The sequence below is a fragment of the Thunnus albacares genome, chromosome 8 (genome assembly GCF_914725855.1).
Source record: "Thunnus albacares chromosome 8, fThuAlb1.1, whole genome shotgun sequence".
In the NCBI taxonomy this organism is placed as follows: domain Eukaryota; kingdom Metazoa; phylum Chordata; class Actinopteri; order Scombriformes; family Scombridae; genus Thunnus; species Thunnus albacares.
The window spans coordinates 20,150,228-20,169,625 of NC_058113.1; the positions used below are offsets into that span (position 1 = coordinate 20,150,228).

The 19,398-nt window shown below is 38.6% G+C and overlaps 1 protein-coding gene and 1 long non-coding RNA gene across 3 annotated transcripts; one reads left to right on the forward strand and one right to left on the reverse strand.

Annotated features, from left to right (window-relative positions):
- Positions 1-13: 13 nt before the first annotated feature.
- Positions 14-6,323, reverse strand: LOC122987607. The gene is made up of 3 exons (XR_006404533.1): positions 6,049-6,323; positions 2,235-2,372; positions 14-1,159 (listed from the first exon to the last, which is right to left on the reverse strand). It is a non-coding gene; the product is annotated as an uncharacterized LOC122987607 (long non-coding RNA).
- Positions 6,032-18,144, forward strand: zgc:158689 (uncharacterized protein LOC791177 homolog). Of its 2 annotated transcripts, none has more exons than XM_044359574.1 (15): positions 6,032-6,115; positions 9,699-9,843; positions 9,990-10,065; positions 10,221-10,307; positions 11,058-11,119; positions 11,391-11,462; positions 11,818-11,955; positions 12,544-12,696; positions 12,805-12,981; positions 13,786-14,425; positions 14,533-14,746; positions 15,170-15,232; positions 15,700-15,868; positions 15,964-16,004; positions 18,034-18,144. In XM_044359574.1, exons 2-15 carry the CDS (start codon positions 9,796-9,798, stop codon positions 18,104-18,106), a joined length of 2,013 nt encoding a protein of 670 aa, XP_044215509.1. In that variant the 5' UTR covers positions 6,032-6,115; positions 9,699-9,795; the 3' UTR covers positions 18,107-18,144. The 2 variants fall into 2 exon arrangements, with proteins under 2 accessions (XP_044215509.1, XP_044215508.1); XM_044359573.1 differs by lacking the exon at positions 6,032-6,115 and adding an exon at positions 7,050-7,945.
- Positions 18,145-19,398: the final 1,254 nt, after the last annotated feature.

Sequence of the window (19,398 nt, forward strand, 5' to 3'; positions counted from 1 at the left end):
GAAATATGCCCATCACAATTTCCTAGAGCCCAGATGATTTCATTAAATGTCTTATTTTGTCCAACAGTCCAAAACTCAAAGATTTTCTGTTTCCTACGATGGAAGACGGTGAAAAGTGGCAAGATCTCAAATTTGAGAACCTGAAACTATCAAATATTTGGCATTTTTGCTAAAAAATGACTGCATTCAGTGAGAAGACAGACTTGCAACTGACTTAAAATTAGCTCATGATGACTTGTGACATGAACCGGATTTTCCCTCAAGCACTAGATCGGACTTGGTTGGACGAGACTCAGACGAAGCAGCAAAGCTGAGTCTGAGAGGTGTTTGTGTTTCACACCCTGAACATGATTTAAATGTTGTTGACAGCGTGTTTTATTTAAGTCTGCAAACCATTTTAAAACATTTACTCAATATTTATATTATTTGTAATATTTATTAATTGCTTATCTCTCATAAGTGTGTTGTTGTGTGTGTTGACACATTCAGTGATTGGAGTTTATGTCGCAGGGCTACAACTACAAATTAATGTCACAGTTCCTCTTTCAGTGCGCAGATCTTCACACTGGCATCATTCATCTTATTATAACCTGCTGTAAAACATCTATATACTTGTATAAAGTAATTATTAAATGCATAGTACTCTTTTATTGTGAGCGGTGGAAACAACAAACACTGATCAACATCAGCCTTGACTTCTTGATTTTGTTTTTGATTAGAGCTGTGACAGTTAGTCTATCAACAGAAAATTAACTGGCAATAATTTTGATGATCAAATAATCATTTAAGCACTATTTTTGAGCAAAAAGGGCAAAAATCCAGCTTTTCAAATGTGTATATTTTCTTGTTTCATAAGTTTTTGACTGTTTGGACGATGGTTGGACAAAACCAGACATTTTGAAGAATAAGCTTGGGCTCTGTGAACACAAACAATCGATTAATCAAGAAAATGAAAAACGATGATGAAAACAATCGTTAGTTGCAGCCATATTTTTGATCACACAGCCACTTTTTGTACTTTACTTGCCTTGAACTGTTTTGTGAGGAGAATCCGTTCCCTTCATTGTGGACAGTATCGGCTTCTCATAAATCAGGAACACGAGTTTCATCATCGTCAGATCCAAGATTCCTTCGTTGTTTTTCACTGATCACTGTCATACTGTAGATCATAGGCAGTTATATTGTTAGTTTTAAATGATAATAATGTCAGCACAGTGGTATGATCATTTTTTTTACAATCTTCAACTCAGTTCTCTAAAAATGTGAAAAAAAAATCCTTCTCTAATTTGTCTTCACTCACATCTAAACTAGTGATTTATGTTTAATGAGGGAAATTAATCAGGACAATCCCTCTTACACAGAGTCCCTTCATCAGTGCACAAATAATTTGTATTTTCAAAACTTGCATACTTTTCAGGACTGATTTTTACCCCTCAGACAGCGTGATTTACACAGTTGTGTGTGTTCACTTTGACATTGTGTCTCCTGGTCTGGACATCAGTCTGAGACACTATTTGTAGATGACACATTTGGACAAAATCCAATTGAAAACGTGAACTGAAGATTAGCCGAGTGATCTATACTCAGGCAAACTCAAACACGTTATCTCTTTCAGAGACACATACATCTGTTTTTCCAGAGTGTTCAATAAAACACTGTGTGACAACATGAAGGCGTACAGATGGATAGATGGGTGAAATCTATGTGAGTCATCTTTATTGTTTAATAGGTCAATGCGAGCCGAGTTCGCCTGTCTGTCAATCTCCTTAGTGCGTGTGAATTAGGCCCCGAGGAAGCGAGCCGAGACAAACAGCTTTACGGCTCAGGTCCAAGGACACGAGACCACAGACGCTCCAATGTTCCCCCTAAACACTGAACCAAGTGACCCAGAACCCCACAGAGCACATTCGTCTGCTATGGTTGGCAAAGTGGAGGAAACTCTGAGGACAGAAAGACAAAGACACTTTGATCTAGATTATTGATGTAGGTTTGCCTTGGCCCCATTGAGCCCAGTAGTTTAGATAAATTTAGTTTAGTGTCATTAGTGTTTCTTGATTGTACAGAGAAGTGATGTGCTGCAGTAATGAGGTCAGTAAACATGATGTAGTAATAATATCTGAGTAGAAAATGCTTTACATGGAAGCTGTGCTGAATATCTTGACTGACTGAACTTCTCAACATTGTGAATTGCATTTGTTTATACAGGTGTGTGTTTGTGATTATGAGTTTCCTACCTGCTTGTTCTGGTTTTCAAGATGCAGCTTTGTTCAAGTTTGTACAATATAACTTAACAGTGTGCACTTGTTGCATGCAGGAGAGCCGCAGCAGGAAGTAATGTCACATGATCGCCACCCGCTGGGAAAAACCTGCAACTGCAACACAAGACAGCTTCAGTTCAGTGACATGTTAGACTTTCCAACAGGTGGGTGATGTGATGTCAGCTTACAGGATCACAGTATCCCTCATAATTAGTCTCTATACCGAACGTCTGAGCCACAAATTTGTTTTTTTTTAATCTGTCAATTATTAATAAATGTGTAATTAATCCTTCATGAAGTTTTATATAATTTGTTTATGGTGAAAAAAACATTCACAATCACTCTAGATTATCGTTATATGTTACGTAAAACAGGAGAACATAACAGCCATAATGATTTAAATGAATGTTGTCCAGTTGAAGGATTTGATTTTTTAAAGATAAATACTGGTCAAATTCAACCCAGAACACCCTTTATATGTATAAAAATGTGTGTCAGCTGCACAAAACTTGTTTGAAATATTAAAAAGTTGAAATAAAAAGTTGAAACATTTCTTTTCATATAGTCACTTTAGGAAAAGTCATAAAATTACAGGCTGAGAGAATTGTGTTTAGGGTATTTTTACTGCTCTGAAATGTTAAAATGTGTTTAAAATGTGACCTGAACAGTATGTAAGGGTTAACGAGGCCTCCAGAGCAAGTTCAGCTATGAAAAATGAACAAAAAATTCTTGTTTTATAGGCCTTATTTATGTCCACTTGTAAAGCACTGGCACTTTGACTTGTGTGTCTCTATTTCATGAGGCCAATCTGCCACATTTTAGGGGGAAATACTTATTATTATCTGACAGTTGTAGTTAGTATTTGTGGACATTTCCTTATTGGATTTTACATGCAACGCAGTCATAAAATATTATTGCTGCAGGATGCTACGGCCTTTTCTTTAATTCCATGGATAAAACAGCCTTTTTTAATCTCAAATTGAGTAGTGTGAGTGAACTCCGAGACATGGAGATTGCCTCACGCTTGGACCCCGAACTCACCTCTTTGCCAAATTGGTTGCCTGTTAACATCTGATAACGTCCAAAAGCTAAACACTGTGACAAAACGGAGATTGAACAGTCCTCCTGAGAAACCATTTCTGACCAATAACTAAATTATGGCCTGAACTAAGAGCAGAAAGGGCCTTTAAAGGATCAACAACTCAGTAAACTTGGACAGAAAACTCCCCTCTTTTTGGCCTCTTATCTTTCTCAGACCAGAGCCAAAAACTCTGACTCACATTCCTGGAGTCTTCCTGCAAATCTGAGCCAAATCTAAATTTCATGTAAATTAAATGTCTAATCATTATGTAAGTTATGTAACTTATTTGTCATGTAAATACACAGCGAATGGTATAGCTTTGATAGTTGTGTGATTATCTACTGAGGAGATATTAAACTTTGATTTTATTACGTTTTTACTACATGTCACGATACTGCCCTCCAGTGGTAAAATTTTGAATTTCCTTATGTTAAGAGTTAATGAATGTTTGGTAACTATGCAATTGTTTTTTTACCTAAGTGTTTAACTTTTGATCTATTAACCTCACAAGCAATCATATTTTAATGGTTAAATTAGATATGTAGTTGTATTGAAAGAGTGAATTTTCTGAAGTAACAGGAATGTAAAGATATAATGAATTTCAGGTTGAAGTTTTCTTTTATTATTAAACAATAATCATATTGAATGTTTTTTATAATATGAAGAAAGAGTTATGTTGAATTTATATTTGAATATGTTTCTGAAAGTTTAATCTAGCTTTAACTTTATTTCATTTCACTATAGTATTAAAACCTTTATTTCAGTGTAGATGGTTTGAGAAAGTTGAATCAATTAAGGTTGGATGTCTAGACATCATGAGAAGTGTTGATATGAAGGTTAATTTTGATATGCTGATAGAAAAATGGACTTATTATGGAAATGAATGTATAAAGCTGAAATGTTTTTCTGAATGGTTTTACAAGGTATGACACAAGGTGACATGAAATATTCATATCTACCTCTGAAGTGTGAATTTTGCATTTAAAACTTAATTCTTCAGTGTAAGAAAAGTTATTTGCCATTTCAAGTCAAAAGTCAACCACACCTTAAGAATTCCCCTGAAACAAAGAAATTGGATATTCATCAGTAATATGGCCAGAAACGTTAAAAACACACCCAAAACTCGGCTGTTTTATCCAAACTTATAATACAGCCTCAGAGAGATTTTTCTCTGAACTGGCCTCCAAAACTCATGAGAAATTCTTATTAAGATGTCTGTTTTCTTTGTTTTTAGACCAAGTATTAGATTCAGACTAAGTATCAGATTAAACTTTATTCAGCACTCAACTAAAGAGCCAACACTTGAATCTTCAACTAAAACGCCATCTAGAAGCTGATGGCTATGCTTGAAACTGGAACTCGACCTGCTGGCTGACTGCAGCCGGCCCAACCGGGAGTTAAAGAAAGACTCTTCCCAGAGCAGCCTGAAAACGGCTTGACTCCTTTTCACCGGTAGTGTAACACCACTCTATCACAAAGACCCATCTGTAACACAGACCACACCTCACCAAGCTGTAACTTACAGCCAACTCCAACTCCATCTACCAAGACCTGCTGGGACGACAAAACTTGTCAAATAATGTTAAAATTAAAAGATAATTTCTTTAGAGTCAGCTTAAGTCACACATTTTGAGCCACTATTTCTGAATAATTTTCTTTATTAATTTATTTTTATTATCATTCATAAGCCTTATTATTCATTTTATTTATTATCACATGCTTTATCATGTATCCTCAAGACATTTAGCTATTAATAAATGTCTTCATTTATCCTAAGAAGGTGTCATATTGTTTTCTTTGAGCACAGTAAACAGAGGTCACTGTCAGGACAAGAACTTATGGTTATGAGACTGATTCATTGATTAAATTGAATAATTGTTGGTGCCTCCTCCTGGCACTAACAAACTCTAACCAAAAAGGTAGGTGGTGCCCAGACGAGGTTATGTTTTATATTAATGTTACAACAATGCATAGATGGTGTCTTGACACCTGTAATTGATTTAAGCTGAATATGTCAGAACAAGGAGAACCCATTATTATTTACTGCACCTTTATTAATGACACTTGTGTCGCAGCCAAATGGCAGGTTTCCTAGTCATAATATGATGGGATTTTTCATGTAGGAGAACTACCAAACAACACCTATCAAGCATTTTCACTTTATTGGACGTAATGAGAGAAAGGGAAGTAGGGTGAAGAGACAGATTTGACAGATTTGAACCCTTAAGAGCCACTTGAAGGCTTCTTGTGCTTCATCTAAATAGTTGAGTTATTAGACATGGAGAGGAGAAGACAGGAATGAACAAATGAGAGGCTCCACCTGTAATAAATCTTGTGATAAAGTGTCTCGAGAAATCAGTCTTATTAACGAGTGATCTCGAGTAATCGCATAAAAAAAATATTACCAGCATGGTCGATCTCGGCTTCCGTACCCAACTTTGCACCTATACTTTATTTCTCTATTTTTAAGTCTCTTTTAGCTCACTATTTTTGGCTTTATTGCATTTTTTCTGTTTGATGGAGTCTTATTGTTCTCCTCAACAACATTTCCAGTAGCAGACGACTGTTTTCAGGAAATTCGCCCTAGTAATACCCAAAGTTTGCTGCCAGCTTTTCATACGAAGTTAGCTTAGCAAGCTAAAAACCTAAATGTTTTTCTAAAGAGTTGGAGCAAAACAGAGCCAAATGGAAAGTAAATATAGTACTTACATTCATCAGGTGGACCAGAAACACGACTCAAATATGATGATAACGTTGCTGCATGTCTGCTGGATATGTAAGTAATGTGCGCAGTATTTTGCTAACATGTTAGCATCTGTAAAAGCGTTGAAACTTCAAGTTGTGTGTCTGTCAGACTGTTATGAAGCTGTTCTGCTCCCTGGTGGCCAAAACAGGTTAATGCAGCTTTTACTAAAACAAAACAGAACTTCTACTAACATTCAGGGGAAGATTTACTGATTTGGGGTCCCAGGTAAACACTGTCCTCTCTAACTGGTTATGTTGGTATTGGCAGTGGTAGAAGAAATACTCTAAACTTTTTTCTGAAGTAAAGCTATTAATAGTAAAATTATTTATACGGCACAGTAAAAGTCCTGCATTCACATTTTTTACTTTAAGTGAAGAGTGAACGAAAGGTATTATTAGCGCAATGTACTTAACCCTCATCTTACCACCATATTTAATAACAAGGACTATTGACTGGGAATAAACTACTGTAAGGAACAACCATCACAACAAAATGTTAACTTATTTCTTATCAAAACATTATTAGTTATATAATTAATGTCATGTGAAAAAAAACAATACAAACAATAAAACTCACAAGAGGTGCTAGGGTTGCAACTATGATTATTTTCATTATCGATTAATCAATAAATTGTTTACACTATAAATGTTATAAATAGGGAGAAAATCCATCCATAATTTCCTGGAGCCTTATTTGCTTGTTGTGTCCGACCAATAGTCCAGAACCATGAGATGTTAGATTAAGCAAATTCTCACATTTATGATGTTGGACGTTGAAAAATTACATGAAACGATTTATAAACTATTAAAATAGTTGCTGATACATTTTCTGTCAACTGACTAATTGATTCATTGACTAATTGTTGCAGCTCTAAGAACTATTGAACTAAAAAGAAAAATCCAAATCATTTTAGTAAATATTTTTTGTTTTTGGTCAAAATTTTGCTAAAAGTGATGTTGACCTCAGTATTTCTCAAATTCTACATTCAAAACTTAATCAAGTACATGAATACATGAGCTTTTCATCACAACTTAAAAAAAATATTAGTCTCATAACTAATTGATCCTGAACTCATATTTTAATTTAAATGCACTCTCCAGCATCTTTATGTTATCCTTTAATCTTTTTATGAGTTCTCTGCAGTTTTAAGTGAAAGGCCTGTGTCCATGCAGGGCCTCCTCCTCCTCCTCTTCTGTCCTCCCTCTGAGAATGGGGAGCAGGAATGTGTGATGGGCCGGGTGTATGTAGGCCAGTGATATGCCTGCCTGTGCTGCTCTGTCTTTGGCTTAAAAAGTTCAAGTCATTATTCTCCTCCTGCTGCTATTCAGACGAGGTCCCGTTAGCTCATTGTTATTCAGCCTGAGTGAGAGAGAGAGAGACCGAGAGAGGCAGGCAGACACAGAATGGGAGGCTGACTGTGGTTTCCAACGGCAGGGAGCTGGTTGTACTGGAGTGGAGAGGAGAGGAGTGGAGGGGGGTTGTCGGTGATTTTCTGGCCGGTTTTTGCGGGCGTGAAGGCATGTCGATAATCGGCTCAGTAATGAGGAGAGGTACTGAACGGCACCAAATATCTGACCCCGATTTCTGGGAGTAAAGAGAGGTAGAGAGAGGAGGAAGTGTGTGTGAGAGACAGACAGAGAGAGAGAGAGAGAGAGGGGGGGGGGGGGAAAGAGAGGGCCATGTGAAAAAGGGGTGGAGGGGAGTTGAGATTTAGTGCTCTGCTGGATGAAACAACCCCCCACTAACTAACAGAGAGGGAAAGTAGCCTATAGGAAGAAAAGAGGGGGTGTTGTACTGTTCATTAAACACTCAAAGACGCGCAGGAAGCCTTTATCGTTTCCAACAATGAGATCAGAAAAGGTATGTAACTTCTTTTTCTTTTCTTTTTAAAAGTTTCTGAATTATTTGTTACTATTTTACTAATGGAAGTGGAGCTGAGTTGTTGAGATCAACAGGTAGCAAATGGCAGGGTGCATTTCCATTCAGGGAAAGACATCCACTGTATAAGATCAGCCACTAATTTATTTAGGATATATTTATACATGCACAAGCAGGTCTGGCATATGTTTTTGTCATGTTTTGGTTATATTGCAGGTGCTTCAGTAATTCAGAAGACTTTTGTCTTCCAGCTTTTGTTTTAGTTGTTGCAATTAGATGAGATGGTGTGGAAGAAATGCAGATTGTCACACTGGAGTCCTGTTTTGCAACCATTATGTGATCTTTTGAGAAAAGCATGAATTAGATGCATAAATATATGTCATAATTTAACCTTACGACTCATAGAGGACACCTTAAAATCACCACAACGTACAAATCTCATAATAATATTTGCTATTTCTGTGGTTTTTGTGTTTTTCATCTTTTTTTGCAGTGCCATTAATGGTTTTTAAATGCAGTGTTTACACCCACACACACATTTGAAGACATTTAAAGAGGCTAAACCAAATGAATGCACCTTCTGTATCAGTTCCCCAACCACCTGCAGACTGTTCCTGTTGCATCCTGAAACAAGCAACACTTTATTTCTTAGAGTGAAAGCACGCCAAGCTGGAATATTTCCACATTTATGCTTCGTGTTTCTTTAAAATGTCACTTAATTAACGTTTTAAATGGTGTGCACCTTTCAAACTAAATTAAAAATCACTAAATTAGGACAAAGCTCCCTCTTTAAAGTCTTATCCTGCAGTGCAGCAGACTGTTACATCCACTCTGACAAATTACAGACTACACCAGGGTGGCCTTAATGAGCAAGAGTCTGGAAATGTTTTCTTTGTGTCATATACCATTAGTTGATCTGGGTCAACGTTTTCTCGCTGTAATCTCTCTGTGATAATAAAGGAAGGCTGCACAAGGAAAACTGAGGGAGTCTTTTGCTATGAAACCCAGACTGGAAATCCCTTGACCTCCGGAGGAGCCCCTCTTGATCGTCCCTCTCTGCCGAGGAAACATTGTTGTCGCTTGTTTATTCAGTGCTCTGACACCTGTGACTCTGGCTGGAGGGGCCCATTGTTCTTATCTGAAATGGTATAACTCGTCTGGCACACGAATCTAGGAGAAATATTTGGTTTGCTGTAGTGTTGCGGAGCGATAATGTAGAAATTGGCAGCTGAGACACCGAGGGGATCCATGTGAAAGTAACACTGCTGCCCTCAGTCAAAACCTGAGATGGTGCGACATCCTCATTGCTGTCCAAAGTTCAGTCTTGTCATGAGAGTTCAATGGCCTTAAAAGTCCTCTGGTTGATTTAAATGTCATACTTTCAACACCTCTAAGAAACAGAGTGATAGAATATAAGGACACTTTTAGGAAATATGAAGATTTAAAAAGTCTTTTGCAGTGAATTTTTGTAAATTTGTGACACTTCTTTAATCCTCTATGATGGTAAACTGAAATATCTTTGAGGTGTAAATTGTTGGTTGGGACAAAACAAGACATTTGAGCATGTCACCTTGGGCTTCAGGTAACAGTGATTGACATTTTTTCACCATATTCCGACATTTTATAGACCAAACGACTGTTAAGAAAATAATCGACAGATTGATAATGAAAATAATTATTAGCTGCATCATCACTCACTGCATTGTGTTTTTTTTCTTCATCTTTTATCTTGTAGGGGGTTGCTATCTTCTGTAAAGCCTAGGACCCTGAACAACAGGAGGAAAAGAAAACACAAACATACATAGTGGGAGTACATAAGTGATAGAAGCAAAATGTCTCGGACCGAGGAGGTCAACAAGATGACAGAAAATGTCTACAAGGTACAGCTGTCTGTGTCGTCTGCCTCAACAGTTAATCTCACAATTCAAGATTCAACTATTTATTCCTCATATAAACAATCATACATAGTGCAGCCTGCAGTGAAATGAGTATAATATGTATTATTTGTCTGTATCATTGTCAACAGGGGATTCTGGACCAGTTCAACCCCAGTCTGAAGAACTTTGTGACTATGGGGAAACACTATGAGAAAGCCCTGACAGGTTAGTCAAACACTAACAGACTAACTCTGGACACAGATTTGTTGGTCACTGGGTGAGACTATCAAATAAAGTTGTTATTTATGAAAAGGGTCTAGTTTTCCATGATAAATAACCATTATAGGATCCATTTTCCCAACATTTTCTCTCTTCTTCAGGAGTGACGTTGGCTGCAAAGGGGTACTTTGATGCTCTGGTGAAACTTGGAGAACTGGCGAGCGACAGCCAAGGCTCCAAAGAGCTGGGTGAGTGGGCGGCTGGTAGAGAAGAACCGGGGGCCAAGGAGAAAATTTTTTTTTTTTTAAAGAATTGCTTATAGACCTAATCAAGTTTAGAGGAGTCAATGTGACAGCTGGAGAGAAGTTTGAAATAGTCTGCTGCTGAGTCTGATGCATGCGTTAGCGAGGGAGGAGATGAAGACAAGAGGCAATGAGGAAATGTCGAGAGAGAGGGAGAGAACAGAGGGAAAGGGAGAGAGTAGGGTCATTGTTGGGAGATTAACAACACCACATGATCTCATTGTAATGCTGAAAACAGCGGGGGAGGCAGGCAGGAGTGTCGGAGGGCGAGATGCCAGCCACCACATACTACAGTGCTGTGTGACCAAGGGAGGGACTCACAGCTGACCATCAGTCTGTAAATGAGAAATTGTGTCAAAACAGCAAGTTTTGGTACATTTTTACTCTCTGTGTATTTAATGCTGCATGTATATTAATGTTGACACTGTTGTTATTTCTTCAGTCCAAATCATGTGATTTCTGAACTTCTGTATATTCTGTATTTCTATATATGTAGTATATTAATTCTTCTAAAGTTTAAATACTTCTCTTCTATTACTCTACTTTTTCACCAAAGCCCCGGGAAAAGCAATTTCATGTCATCATATGAAGCATCTGAACTGAAAAATATAAATGTGACTGTTGTGAAACGACAATAAAGGTCCTTGTATCTTGTATGTGATAGTGATGTTGTTGTTTATATGTGTTTTATTACAGGAGACACACTGTTTCAGATGGCCGAGGTGCACAGACAGATTCAGGTGCAGCTGGAAGACGTGGTAAGTGGGTGCATTAATGTGGCACAAATTATGTTATGTCCTGCTCTTATATCTGATATTGACTTTGTGATTATTTGGCTGAAAATTTAAATTTAAATGCAATGCATTACACTCAGAAACAGATTCATTTGGGTTTCCACTAGAATATGATGTTCAGAAGTTATTATGAATTGGGCAGCTCTTTTCAGCAGAGACCTTTTATATATATATGAATGTTAAAGTATCAATATACTTTGTTCAAAATGCTTTATATGGATCAATCCATCAACAGTTGAAGCTGTTTCATTCTGAGCTGCTCGCCCAGTTGGAGCAGAAGCTGGAACTGGACATCAAATACCTCACAGTAAGTTCAAAAAACATCTCACACTCAGCAACAACTGAACAGAGATTTTCTAAAACAGGACTTTTGCTTAGATTAAAGTGTTTAGTTATGTTTTTGGGGGGTTAGAAGGCAACACAACAGGAGCCAAATGTATTTTTATAGCACTAATTTCAATTATAGAAACTAGCAAATGAATTATGGAAAAATAAAGGAATAAATAAATGTGTACAAATTCACTTATTATTGGTAAAAAATAAAACTGGGCTGAATGGATTTTGAAAAACCACACTTAATATCTTAAATATTACCCCTATCAAACTTTTTTTAATCCAATAAATCCTTTGACTAACCTTCTTTTTTTATCTTTTCCTCTCAGGCCACTTTAAAGAAGTATCAGAGTGAGCGGAGGTCTAAATCTGAGTCTATCGAGCGCTGCCAGTCCCAGCTGAAGAAGCTCCGCAGGAAGAGCCAAGGCAGCCGTCACCCGAACAAGTATGGAGACAGAGAGATGCAGGTAAGTGAAGCTCAGAGCTCCACCTGTGTAAAAAAAAAAAACAGTAATTTATTTGATACACAAGCAGTAAAATGCATAAATGATCTCTTTCATTTGAATTCATGAATCCTAAACATCTTACTCAGCATTATAGCAGATTAAAGAGCAGAGTTGCGTGAGCGTTTGTTTGAGAAATAGGTCGGTGTGAATAAGATTAAAAAACAAGGCAACAAATCTGCCTCAGCTGATTTTTCAGAAAACAAGAACCTTAGAGCACAAGCTTTTGCTGGAAGAAATATGACTGATATAAGAGGCCGAAAGGATTTACTCACTTGGGGGTAGAAAGAGGGAAATCAAAGAGCGAGAGTTCAGTGGAGGAAAAGGTCATCAGGGCGATGGACAGTACTACAGATTTGGATTTTGTTATCGTTGCACAGCCGTGTTGTCAGGCAGGATATGATGTCACATGTTATTCCTCTCTCCTTACAATATGAATTTAAGGTCACTCCATCTTTAAGTACTGTGCAGGTGATTGTGAATGCAGGACGTGTGTGTGTATGTGTAAGTGTGCTCAGGTTTTCAGTGAAATCTCTCTGACTTCTTCTTCAGTTTGTGGAGCTGATGAGTCGTCGCCAAGGCGAGCTGGACGCACTGGTTGCTACGGGTTACAAGTCCGCACTCACTGAGGAGAGAAGACGATATTGCTTCCTGGTGGACAGACAGTGTTGTGTCACCAAACTGCTTATCAACTACCACTCTAAGGTAATCTGTGAGATGTAATCTGTGAGTGAGAATCGTCTCGGCTGGTTGGTCCCACAGTTTGTATTAAAGGTGTTTTTATTTATTTTTTTGCTTTTGAACACAACCCAGGTGAGAGAGCTTCTGTCGCAGAAACTGTCATCTTGGCAGCAGTCATGTTCTCAGCCAACGAAACTCCCTGAGCGCGCTCTGAATCTGCTGCGTCACACCGCACCACAAAGCTCAGGGGCTGCTGGGATAGCCGAGGTCCTCCGTCACACCAAGCTCGGCTCTGCTCAGCCGGAACAGGTCGGATCATGTTCATTTATACTGTGCCAAATATTTGACTTGTACTTTGAGTTCAGCATTTTTAAAAGTCCCTAATCTCAGCTGTACTGTGGTTAGTTTCCATTGTGGGTCGGTATTCTGAAACTATTTCAAAACCTCATTGGATAAACTCTGACATCCAGGATGGTCAAGCAAAAACCAAGACTATTATTAATAATTATTGTACATTCAGTAATATAGAAACTTCTAGGGGCTGATTTGACATTTTGGGAAATATGTGCTTTTTCACTTTCTTGCCGACAGTTAGATGAGAAGATCGATACAACTCACATGTTTGTGCAACAACTACGGAGATGGAGCCAGGAGACGATTAGCTTAGCTTAGGGAGAAACAGGAAGTCTGACACTGTCCAAAGGCAACAAAATAAGCCTACTAGCACCTCTAAAACTCACAAATTAACATGTTATATCTTTTGGGTTCACAAACAGAAATTTAAGAATGACTATTTTAGGTTTAAGGAGGAATTACGTGCTCTAACTATATCTGGACAAACAATAGTTACAGCACATGCCTCCCCCTATAACCACAAATTGTAATTTTTACATTTTTGTCTATGTCTTGATTAAACAAACAAGATACATTATGTTATTTACTGAACTTTAGAGTGTTGATATGCTGGTTTTTGAACTTTGTAGAGAGCCAGGCTCGCTGTTTCCTGCTGTTCTCAGTCACTGCAGCGTGAAGGTCAAACAAGGGAAACAACAAAACCTACAACACGTTATTGAGTAAAGGGGGACTGAAACATTTTCTCAAATTGTTTTACAGAGGCTCTCTGTTCAAGAAGTCCCTCCTCTGTTAAATGGAGACTCCAGTCGCTCCCAGCAGCAACGCTCGCTCCCCTCTTCCTCCCAGAGCGACACCTGTCCACCTCAGGGCTCCCCTCAGACTTTCCGCTCCCCGTCCACCGTCGGAGGAGCTGCTGGAGGTTCATCATGTGGAGCGTCTCCTCAACACACTAGCACACCCGTCAGCGCATCAGCCAGCCCCCTCGTTGACAGCAGTACCAGCGGCAGCGCCAGCCCTGCCGCGTCCACTCCCACCACGTTCAGCAGCTCAGCCCAGCAAGGCTCTCTCCCGGCCGCCAACACGTGCAACCTCTCCCCGAGCCTCATCCCCTCCACGGTGATGTCGCTCAGCCACGTGTCCCCAACCAGCACCTCCACGCAAGGCATGACCCTCACCATCCCCCACAGTGCTCCTCACAGTCCTCCGCTGCCCCACAGCGCTCCTCTCTCCAGGGCCATGACCCCTGTGCAGTTACTGCACCAACAGGTGGGACCAGGAGGAAGCAACACTTCATCACCCTCACATCCCTGGCTGATGAAGTCTGCGGAGATGTGTGCGACAGCAACACTTCCACTGCCGAGGAGACCTGTGAGTGAAATAAGGCTGGGCGGCTTTCAAGGTAAGACGTGATACAATATTAAAGTTTTGCCTGTTTGTTGTATGAGTGTCTCCATCTTCATCCTCTCCCTTCATTGTCTTCTCTTTCTTCTCCTCTTCCTCCTCCAGGCTCCAGTCTCCCCAGGATGCTGCCTTTATCTGGACCTACACGTGTGGAAGCCATGTTCGCTCACTCACCTGGAGCATCAGAGGGCAGCGGCGGTGGCGGTGGCATAGGAGGCGGGGCCTGCTTACTGCACTTCCTACCTGGTGATAGCATCACCCTGCTTATTTCTGAGCCCAGAGATGGGTGGCACTATGGTCAAAATGAACGAACTGGACGGTATGTTTTACAAATCACACACACACTGGTGTAGAATTTGCTGCATCTGCCTTTTGACCTTTAGTATTGTTATAAAGCACAAAATTAGACTCTGAAATGTCTCAATACCATAAGATAAAAGCTGAATAAAACAGGCTCTGGCTTGAATGTCAATGTTGTGATCAGGGGTCATCATAACCAAGACAAGGCACCATTTCCCCAAACCTTGTGCTCCTTTCTAGCTTATTATATGTAGAACTTCTTACTTCAACACATATAGCATGATGTGTGTAAGCTTCTCCCTGCCGCCAGGTTAATAAATGTATTCATATAAGACAATGGAGACTGACTTCTTCATCGCACACTCTCTCTGGCTTGTTTTGCTGCTTGAAGCTCTCACTTTAATAAATCAGTGATCACAAACAGTAAAATTTTCCTTCACAGGAAAGGCTGGTTCCCTTTCTCCTACACCCAGCCACAACACAGTAGGATGGATCACATCGAGAGGTAAGTCAGAGACAGAAAAAGATTAAAGATCAAAAAGTAAAATGAACCATGACGCCATTACTGACAGAAATGTTTCTTTCACTTCCATCTGTTTTTTACAACTCTATCAGTCTGTCAGTATAGTCGCAATCCTTTGAAAATTACAAAGTTATAACATAGGTTGAGTCACACAAAAAATAATGGGGTCATTTGTGATGTTGAAACTAATATGACAGCCTTCCCTTTTCCGTCCTCAATAAATCAAAACATCTTCCATGCCAGACATGCAGAAAGTCAAAGGAGCTCATAAACTGCAGAATGATACTCACTGTTTGGATTTCAGTCTTTCCACCGCCTGTTCCCAACACACATCTTCTCTTTCCAACACCAACAGCATAGTTGATGAATTCACGCAACATTAACATCATCATGTTTCCTCTTTCTTTTTTCTTGTGTATTCTGTCCTCGGTCGGTGACCTTCCCTGCAGCTCTCTCTTCTTATCTAAAGCTAACAGCACCAGTATGGGCCAGCTCGACAAGTTGGTGTCTCCAGGTCTACCAGCCCTTACCCCCGAGTCGGAGGAGGAGCACTCCCTTCCTCCCCAGAGGGTCAGCACCTTCCGCCCGCGCCCGTACAGCATGGCCGACAGCAACAAGGTCAGAGACCTGAAAGAGAGGGAGAAGGTCTTAAGAGTTAGAGTGACACAGCTGACTCTCTTCCTTAACTTATCTCTGTCTCTTTGATATTACAGATCTCCTCAGACTTGGTCTCTCCACCACCCTCCCCAACCAGGTAAATGTTTTAGCATCTCACAAGGACTGTGTTTATAATTAAAGGGGCACTCCACCAATTATATACATGAATATCGTCAGTTTATTAGTCATGAGTAGTACCAATCAGCCTGTAAAAAGTTGTATAATGTCTTTTTTTGTGGCTCTGGTTTTTGAAATCAAAATCATCCAGATGATTAAATTTGAGGCTTCTTCAGGATTTCTGCGTTTCTTCTGGATGTGTGGTTGCATTGTGGGAATTGTAGGATCTGGTGTTCTTGGAGTTTGACCAATACTTGGGTCTGTAAGTCCCCCAATTTTATGGAAGTGCGTTACTCAGTTAGTACATCTTTAATGACCATACCACATAATGACTGGGTTGCACCAACAAAGATTAATTTAATCTCAGATTAGTTCTAATCAGAGTTTAGCAAAACTTGGTTTAAAATGTGTAAATCCAGATTTAAAATTAAGCAGAGCTCTGTTGCACAATTAAAAACTAATCTCTGTTTAGCAAATCCAAGTTTATTGATTTAAACCAAAGAGTTTAATCAGTATGAAGATGCTAGCTTACCCAAATGAAAATAAATAACTAAATAAATAAGGCTGAATAAATAAAAATAAATACATTAATGTGCTGTTTAGACCTTGTAGGTATAAAAAAAGGGGGAAACCATTATAAACGTTAACTCTGTATTAACATATAAACCCTCTGCATAAACGTGACATTGTTTGCTAACTAGATAAAAAGTTACTTATGATAGCTCAACAGAGAAACTCTAATTTCTTCTCCTTTGAGAAAAACCATAGAATCCAGCAGCTGTTTCCTCCATTGGAGAGAACTGGATGTGCTGGTTCTACAGACTTGCTTTTGCCTTCGACACCTTGCTGTTAATTCGGCAGACCGTGGAGTTGTTTAGGCCAAACTGGTCCCCATCCAACCTCTGGAAACATCCGGTGGCATAAAATCTCAGGGCTACGAGGAGTTGGAGCATCGGTGGTACAGCTGCATATCTTTCACTGCCAAGTTTGACAGTTGGTTCAATCTTCCTGTTCAGATCCATAACAGTTTCCTTGCTGAACCGATATCTTGAAAAAAAATTCAGCATCATAAAACTCAGTTGGTTTGAGTCTGTCCCTTAACCTTCTTTAAGGAACTTGATTATTTTGCTCAATCCATCTCAAAAAGGCAGCTGTTTAAAAAGTTAAACCTCCTCTAGTGTAAGTTTAAAATTAATACTGGATCACATTTTAAATTAGAGTTTAAAGTTTTGGTGCAACAGAATTAAATGTAATCTAGGTTTAGAGTAAAAACTCATCTGATGTTTAAAGAGAGGTTTAAATTTAATCTTTCTTATTTTTAAGCTGGTTTTAAAGTTTGGTGCAACATAATTAAAAGTTAAACTATGATTTTATTGGGTTTAAAAATGTTAGGTGAATTTTACACAGTGTATTAAGACAGAAGATCTTCATAAAACCATTTCTTTATACATTTTTTGGGCAGTTTTTGCCTTATTTAGATCACTGATGTGGAGATGTGACAGGAAATTATTGGAAAGAGACAAGATGATGTGCAACAAAGGTCCCTCACTGGAATCAGACCAAGGACGTTGCAAATACAAGATCAGCATCTAAGACTGCTGGGCTACCAGGGCACCATTGATAAACAGTCGTTATGTTGAGTTATCAGGTCAGCAGAGTAGAAATCATACAGATGCTTTAAGACGGCAACTATAATAACTGAAAAAGGAAGCGGAAACATCTAAAAATGATAAACATGCAACATAGACTTTACTCCATGTCATATCCGTCATTTGTAAGTCCTCCTGCTCCCTTTTCAAGTTGTTAAACTTGTTTACTGTATCATGTTCATCAGGATGTATTGTGTAGTAGGTTGTGATGAACTTGAGGCAGCAGGTTTGTAAGCTACACAGTGGACTGCTTCACATAGTGGACTAGTGCCTCTTTAGACAGATTTGAAGGGAAGACTGTAGATTTTCATGGCTTTTCAATACATGTTTCCTTTTGTTTTAATTGCTCTTCTCTTTCAGGCCCAATCCATTTGCCCACATCCGTCTCAGAAAAACAGTCACCAACGATCGCTCAGCACCCATCATCGAGTAAGCGATCCTGTTCTCTGTGCTCTGTTGATCCATCAAGCCTCAGGTTGAATCCTGAACGCAGCACATTGGTTCATGTTGATTCTTTTGAATAGTACTTTACTTTGTATGTTCTTTTTTTTTTTTTGCAATTTAATCAAATACAGGTTGTGTTTCATGGGCAAGAAAAGTATATTTTTAAATCAAAGTTTTAAGGGTATACGTGTAAAGGCTGATCTGTTATGATATAATTACAGTCCATTCACTGTTGAGGTAGTTAATAGGAGGAAGTAGAAACAGGACCACTATTATATCTGAAAATTATGTTTGAGTGAGATGTGGGCATTAAAATAAAATCTAGGCTAGTTATTTTTGTGAAACAGAAGTAAGATGTTGCCTGTACTTAGCTTTTGAGATCAAAATACTGAATCTTGCTCGCCTAGAATAACTAACATTTTCAGGTTTGTCCTGGCCTATAAAACGATGCCTCTCATTGCTTTTGTTTTACAGTGCAATTTTTATACATAACCTTTTATGTAGTTTTTTTTTTGCGTGCCATATTCAGAAAAGTGTTTTTAGTTCAGTTGATCTAGGGACTGGCTCCTAATAGCAGGTTGTGGTGTAATTTCACCTTCGCTATAATGAAGTGTCTTGGGAAGAGGACAGGCTCCTACTCTAAAAGTGCTATTATTATATCTTTAGAAAAGCTGCCGGATTGTCGGGTTTTCTTGGTTTCGATGAAAACTTTTTAAATTTATTCTGTCTTTTCTATTTTAAAATGTGGTTGTTTGGTTGATTGAGACTTGGCATCTTTTAATGAAATTGGCACACGACTTATCTCGTGTAAATTATACTTTAAAAAACACGATTAATGCTGTTTGAGTGTACAAGTCCTCGTCAATGATACATCATGTTAATGCCATTTAACACCATATATTCTGCTGCTGTGAAGTCACATATCAGTATTTTGTGAGTGTAGATTAGTGAAACTCTTTACCTCAAAAACAGCTCAAAAAAAAATTATGTCAAGACAAACTCTTCCCTAAATATAATTATTCAAAGTTTGAATTTAAACTGCAGTTACAGAAATTACTGAGACGTGTTAAATTCTCAGTAGAATCAATGAGTGAAATTTTTAATATGGAGCAAAAATAGCTAAACAACAATAATAATAATAATAATAAAAAGCTCATGAGCTTCACAGACACAAACTCTGGAGTCTGGAGTGTGTTACTATAACCACCAATAGTTGAACATTTGGATGGTGTTATTACTGAAAGACGGGTTTATTTTAGAAAGTAGCATGTTATGGAGGAT

What these genes read in the sequence shown, in the direction of transcription:
- zgc:158689 (XM_044359574.1), top strand. Translation starts at nt 9,796, where the DNA reads ATGTCTCGGACCGAGGAGGTCAACAAGATGACAGAAAATGTCTACAAG. An exon ending in AAGGCTGGGCGGCTTTCAAG is followed by an intron (nt 14,426 to 14,532) that starts GTAAGACGTGAT and finishes TTCCTCCTCCAG; the next exon opens with GCTCCAGTCTCCCCAGGATG. An exon ending in GCATGGCCGACAGCAACAAG is followed by an intron (nt 15,869 to 15,963) that starts GTCAGAGACCTG and finishes TTGATATTACAG; the next exon opens with ATCTCCTCAGACTTGGTCTC.